The sequence below is a fragment of the Mastomys coucha genome, unplaced genomic scaffold, assembly GCF_008632895.1.
Source record: "Mastomys coucha isolate ucsf_1 unplaced genomic scaffold, UCSF_Mcou_1 pScaffold3, whole genome shotgun sequence".
Lineage (NCBI taxonomy): Eukaryota > Metazoa > Chordata > Mammalia > Rodentia > Muridae > Mastomys > Mastomys coucha.
The window spans coordinates 48,400,110-48,406,586 of NW_022196909.1; the positions used below are offsets into that span (position 1 = coordinate 48,400,110).

The 6,477-nt window shown below is 57.8% G+C and overlaps 1 protein-coding gene and 1 long non-coding RNA gene across 3 annotated transcripts in view; one reads left to right on the forward strand and one right to left on the reverse strand.

The window, feature by feature from the left end:
• The window catches only part of Itpr3 (inositol 1,4,5-trisphosphate receptor type 3), a 69,323-nt gene that overhangs the window by 21,173 nt on the left and 41,673 nt on the right, over positions 1 to 6,477 (reverse strand). For both annotated transcript variants that reach the window (XM_031348787.1, XM_031348786.1), the window contains exons 19-25: positions 5,460 to 5,711; positions 5,226 to 5,370; positions 4,529 to 4,670; positions 3,877 to 4,076; positions 2,592 to 2,721; positions 2,156 to 2,213; positions 689 to 854 (exon numbers count right to left, since the gene is read on the reverse strand). In XM_031348787.1, coding sequence (XP_031204647.1) covers positions 689 to 854; positions 2,156 to 2,213; positions 2,592 to 2,721; positions 3,877 to 4,076; positions 4,529 to 4,670; positions 5,226 to 5,370; positions 5,460 to 5,711 — 1,093 coding nt within the window. The remainder of the gene's footprint in view (positions 1 to 688; positions 855 to 2,155; positions 2,214 to 2,591; positions 2,722 to 3,876; positions 4,077 to 4,528; positions 4,671 to 5,225; positions 5,371 to 5,459; positions 5,712 to 6,477) is intronic.
• LOC116075538 lies at positions 2,347 to 4,022 on the forward strand. The gene is made up of 2 exons (XR_004112571.1): positions 2,347 to 2,682; positions 3,174 to 4,022. It is a non-coding gene; the product is annotated as an uncharacterized LOC116075538 (long non-coding RNA).

A 6,477-nucleotide genomic window follows, 5' to 3' on the forward strand; every position in this document is an offset into this window, starting at 1 on the left:
TTTCTCCCTCCTCCTCCTCCCTCTTCCCCTTTCCCTCCTCTCCCTCCTCCTCCTCCCTCTTCCCCTTTCCCTCCTCTCCCTCCTCCTTCCTCTCTCTCACTGCCTGGTCCTCATGTTCTCCTTTTATAGGGGGCCATGAGGGGTGTCACATACTGAGGGACCTGGGGGAATTCTGGGGAACCAATATAAGCTGGTGTCAAAGACCAGCACATTGTGGGCACTCGCTAAATACCAGCCCTGATCATCAGGCATCTCACAGGAAGCTGTCAAGGAGACATGACGCCACCGTGGAGATACCCAGCATGCTCAGTGAGGGACGCCTGCTCGGCAGACCTGGTACGGAATGGCCAGCATGCTCAGTGGAATGGCCAGCATGCCCAGTGAGGGATGCCTGCTCGGCAGACCTGGTATGGAATGGCCAGCATGCTCAGTGGAATGGCCAGCATGCCCAGTGAGGGACGCCTGTGAGGCAGACCTGGTACAGAATGGCGCGCAAAGGCTGCGCATAGCTGACCACCCTCAAGCACCATCCACAGGGTAAGAAATAAGTCAGGCCAAAACTAGATCCCCACCCCCAACAATGCACCCTTAGGTGATACCCAACATCCCTGTCAAACTGTGAGCAACTCGATCCCCGGGGAACCCAGGGCTCCATGCAGGCCCAGGGCCTGGCTGTCGCCCCTCTCACCTGCTTGAAAGTGTGCATGGCCTCCTGACGCTGGCTGAAGTGTTTGAAGAGCAGCTGCAGTGCGCCAGAGACCAGAGGTGGGTAGTCGTGCATGGTCAGGTGGAGCAGCACTCGCAGGAACATGCGGCCGCCTTCGTCGTCCACCTCCAGCATGCTGCTGGTCTTCCTGCCAGCATGGGGGAGCACAAGCAGAAGCCAGTGAACAAGGAGGGCATGCATCTTCTGCCACCATTGCAGCAGAACTGCGCCCAGGGCCTCACTGGCTCAGGAGTGTGCCTTTCTCCCACCTGCGTGCGTGCAGAGAACCACTGCCCCAGGCTCTCGGGGATGGGAGGGATCCTCCTCAGGATAGCACTCAACCAAGCCCCTGATGCAGGACCCCTTCATGTGGGAGGCCCCCCAACACTGGGGGATGAGAACAGACTTGTTCCTTCTGTGAGGGAATACCACGGAGCCTGGGGGCTGTCACCAGTAAAAACCAGACACAAAACCAGACACATTCACACCAGCTCAGGCTTGTTGGTGGAAATTGCGAAATGCCACGTATGCTTGCCACTAGCTGGAGTCGGGGTGCTAATTACACCCACCCCCCGCAGCTGCTGCTGCTGCTGCTGTCTAACGCACTAATAAAGAGCCTCATTTGTAGCGGTTACTTCCGATTTATTTTCTTCAGGGGTTTATAACTATTTCAATGCATTGTTTCCCTTGTGAGTTTGTAGGCTTCGTCTTATGAGACCTATTCAGTATCTCTCGTTTCTGATTTATTTTTGAGACACTATCTCACGTAGCCCAGGTTGGCCTCGAACTCTCTATGCAGTGATGGGTGCCCTTGAACTCTGACCTGTCTGCCTCCACCTCCTGAGTGTTGGAGTGACAGGTGTCAAAGCCATATCTGGCTTCTGAGGTTCTGGGGAACCGAACCCAGGACTCACGAAATGCTAGCTAAGCAGTCTGCTGCCAGCTGACCTACATCCCCACTGACCTACATCCAAGCCCTCCCCCATGTCATGAATTCACAAGGGATCTGAAGGGATCCACTGTGTATGCTAGATAATCCAGGAAGGCTGGGCACCCAATGGTGGAGGCAGAGAAGGCTCTTCCGCTGTGGCATAGAGGGCTGGTGGGGGAGGGAGTACCATGCCACCGCCCTGCTTCTCCATCTCTCCTGCTGTGAGACAGGGGAACAGTTGCCAGGCCGGTTGCCCCAAGCTCTGCTGAGCACAGAGGCACAGCTGTCCCACACGGAGGTGGGGCAGAAATAACATCTAGATTTACTCTTTATCATGAGGGATGGGCGAGCCAGGTAGGCTCAGTGCATGAGGGTCTTCTGGGGGGGAGGGGACACAGTGGAGGGAATGACCAGCCTTCAGCTTCAGGAAACCCAGGGTGTCCAAAGAGGGGTATGAGCTTTGTGTTGACAACCTGTCCCCAACCCCGATCAGGAGCCCACCTCAACCCCGGCCTTACCCTACTCCAAACATGGCCTCTGCCTGCTCCCCAATGCGGTCCAGATTCATGTTGGCAGCTGTGGGGAAGCAAGAGTGACAGAGAGAGATGGGGGTAGCCAGACACTCACAGGAAGCCCAAGCCAGCCCCAGATGCTCTTGCAGCTCCCCACCTGTCCCCCGCCTTTGTGAGGGCACAGAGCTTCCAGGCTGAGAGCAACAGGGCAGGAAGCTCACCAGCTCAGGAAGCCAGGCCTGGCCAGCTCCTGGTGTGGTGGGTTGTGAACGGAAGCAAGTCCTGGCTTCCCTATGGACCCCATTCCCCGTTTAGAAGGGCCCCAGCCCTGCTCCTCATGATGGTAACCGGGGAAACAACGGACATGCCTTCGGGACGTGAAAAAGGACAGGTTGGGGCAGCAGAGCGGTGGCAGTAGGAGATACTAGGGATCAAGGCTCACTGGAGGAATCGAAGGCAGGTGCCGTGCCGTCTGCCCCACTGTCCTGCATGGGAAACACCTCCACAAACTCCTTCTTGAAGACCGACAACAGGTAGGAGATGCGGTAGTCTAGGCGCACGTTCAGGATGAACTAGATGGACAGGGGTGATGTGAAGACCGGTCTCCATCAAGAGCCTTGATGCTCCAAGATGGGTGAAGGAAGCAACCCCCAAAATGGGCCCCAGCACCCTGCCACTCGGGACACTCCAAGGCATTGGAACAGAACAGTCAGTCCGCTCTCCCCTCAGCTCCTGGCTCAGTGATGGTGGCTGGTGCCTCCTTTCAGCATAAGGCAGTGAGCCCCACATCTGCGGCTGTCCCCCACCCCAACACACCCAGGCTAGACAGTAACAGGAAATGTATAGACTTCCCAGGTCAACAGGCCAACCCGTCCTTCCAGCTACCCTGCCAACAGCCCTCTCCGGGAGGGAAAACTGAGGTGCCGAGACACAGGGTCATAACTAACCTCTATCTTCACTGGACAGAAGCCCCGCCTCTGACTTCCCGGGGTCACCCTGTCATCCTTGTGCCCTCTGTTTACAGGACCACATCCCTCTTCAGGACTCCCCTTCCCCCATTAATCCCTCTCTAGGAACCCCCCCAAGGAGTGTCAGTAGTGCTGGTCCAAGCACCATGAAGACTGGGCTAGAGAACCTGACAAAGCCCTGTGACCCTGTGACACCTGCCTCTGGACCTCCCAGCCACCTGTCTGACACCTGCAGTGTCTCCAGGATCTCAAGCTGTGACCCTGAGATGTCCCACACCAGACCTCCCAGCCGCCTGCCCAGCACCTGCAATGTCCCCAGGATCTTCAGCTGTGACCCTGTGACACCTGCCTCTGGACCTCCCAGCCACCTGTCTGACACCTGCAGTGTCTCCAGGATCTCAAGCTGTGACCCTGAGGCGTCCCACACCAGACCTCCCAGCCGCCTGCCCAGCACCTGCAGCGTCCCCAGGATCTTCAGCTGTGACCCTGAGACCCACCGCACCAGACCTCCCAGCTACTTGCCCAGCACCTGCAGGATCTCCAGAATTTTTAGCTGTGACCCTGTGACCCCTACCCCAGAACCTCCCACCCACCTGCCCAGCACCTGCAGTATCTCCAGGATCTCAATCTGTGACCCTGCGACCCCCACACCCCAGGACCTCCCACCCACTTGCGCAGCATCTGCAGGATTTCCAGGATCTTCTGCTGTGACCCTGTGACCCTCCCCCGCCCCATACCTCCCACCCACCTGCCCAGCACCTGCAGGATCTCCAGGATCTTCAACTTGGTCTCCATCACCACGGTGTGTTCATTGTCCTCAAATTTGCTTCTGTCCAGCTGCTCGGGGACACCCACTCCATCAGGCAGGCTAGAGGCACCAAATACAGACTGCTTGCGGCTCAGCACCATGGTGGTCATCATGTGCCCCACCCCCTGGATGGACCTCCGCACGTTCTTGCCTGTGGGTCACAGAAGTGGGGTCACCGGAAATGCGCGGCAGGGGTTCCCAATCTCTGACACTGTGAGGGAATCGCTAAGAAGGGACAAGGCTAACCCAGGCAGGCTAGTGCGGGTGGCGGAGGGGTTGGGGGTGGGGCGTGCTTTATGCCAAGCCTGGGAAAACAGCGGACCAAAGGCAAAGCCGGCAGGGAGTGTGGAGAGATGAGCAAATTCTCTGTGGATAGTTGAATAAGGGACTGAGGGACCCTTAGCCAGCAATGCTGAAATAAGCGGCCAGACCCCAGCACAATTTAGGTGAGCATGTCTCCTGGGGTGTCAGAGAGAGCTGGAGCCTGACCCCAGAGCTTCTCAGCCCCTGAGCTACCAGGATGGAAGGGACTGAGGCAGGGCCAGGAAGCAGGGAGCCCTGGGGCGGTACCAGGAAGGAACTGAGGAGGGGGCCAAGCCTCACCACCAGGCTCCTCGTAGGCCTGCATCATGGCTGCCGGTGCCTGGATGCAGTCAATGATGCCCAGCAGCGTGCGTGTGAGCCGCAGCAGCTCGCTGAAGCTGTAGAACCCGAAGTAGATGAGATTGTGCGCCAGGCTGACCACCTGCGGAGGGGGTGGGGCCAAGGGAGGTGAGTGAGTGGGGCTGCTATGGAGGGTAACTAGAACAGAACAAGTAGTGGGATGTGCGTGGCCGTTGCACACACGGGTTTGGTTTTTGCGGAGGCGGCGGCGGGGGGGGGGGTAGGACCAACACATAGAGTTGCGGTTTTGTGGAGTTAGACCAATGTACTCAGTGGGGCCATGGTTTTCCAGGTCGTGATTGTTCAAGGGGAGACGGTGGCTCCGTTGGGGTCCGAACAGGGCAGAGAAAACCAGATTGAAGGCAGGACCCTGGGTGATGGGTTCAGTGGATTCAGCCAAGCACTGAATCCCGGGCGGCGGGGGTGGGGGGGAGTTGTCTATTGGGGGAGACCTCAGCTATCTGAAGGACAACCAGGCTGAAGGCACCAGAGAAGGGAGGATCATGGATCCTACAATCCATCCCTGACCACCAAGGTCCGGTGGGGAAGTGGGGAGGGGGAGGTGAAGGGAGGGGGAGGGGGGAGGACCACGGCCCCACGGCCCCACTCCCATCCGGCCCAAAGATCCACAGCCTACCTCAAAGGTGAGTATGTTCTTCTCCTCGTTGGCAAATGGCACAGCCTCACTGACCACATTGTTAAGGTAATCTTCCACAAACTCCATGGTGCTGGCAAACTTGTTTTTCTTGTCATCCCGGGAGGCGTTGAGATTGGAATCATAGCTAGAGATGGAAGCAGGCAACTTGAGGGTCCCCGTGCCCTGCCCCGCCCCAGCGTGCCCTGACTAGCCCCCCACCTTCCAGACTCTCACTCTTTAATGGTGATGGCCGTGGGGATCTCCGTCCAGAGACGGGCAAACTTGACAGGGGTCACTAGCTCCTGGGGGTCGCGGTCCACATGCACATGCAGCATCAGATGGCAGAATGAGGCGCGGAGGTCAAAGGGCAGCATCTCGTCCGCCATGCACAGGAAAAGCAGCTCCACGCCCAGCTGCTTAGAGATCTCGTCGATGGCCAGGTACTGGCGGTCCAGGCACATGCGGGCAAATAGCTTCAACTGGTACCTGCAGGTAGCGCTGGGTCAGAGGACAGCAGCTGGGGCAGAGGCAGCAGGTAGCCGGCGTGGGCCTGGTGAGAACTCCACCAGGTGGCACAGGACCAATGAGTCACAGAGCGGACATGGCCCCTCCTGGTAAAGGAGGGCCAGACATTTTCTGGCTCAACAGGTCCTTACAGGAAGAGGGTGGCCGGGAGAGAGGGAAGAGCCCGCAGGTGAAAGGTGTGAGGCTCAGATGAGAGTGGTAACAAAAGCTTCACTGTGAGTGACATCATGCCTCCCTCTCTCCCGCACACCTCCTTACCCATCAGGGTCCTGGAGCCAGGCCACCCTGGGTAGGAAAGGTGGCTTTAGCCCTGAAACACCAGGCAAGCTCTTCCACTCTGTGCTTTGCAGGGGACAGAGTGACCTACTTCCCAGGGTTGCCTCAGGGCGTGAGTGATGCTGGGAGCACAGGTTGTGGTTAGCAAGAACCTCAGTACAACCCATGTAGGACATGTCTCCACCAGGTGTGGTCACCCACACCTATAATCCCAGGCCTTAGAAGGATGAGGCAGGAGAATCACCTTTAGTTCAAGACTAGCATAGGCTAAAAAGTGAGACGCTGTCTCAAAAACAAATAAGCCGGGCGGTGGTGGCACATTCCTTTAATCCCAGCACTTGGGAGGCAGAGGTAGGTGGATCCTTATGAGTTCGAGACCAGCCTCTACACAGTGAGTTCTGGGACAGCCAGGGCTACACAGAGAAACCCTGTCTCAAAACAACAGCAAAAA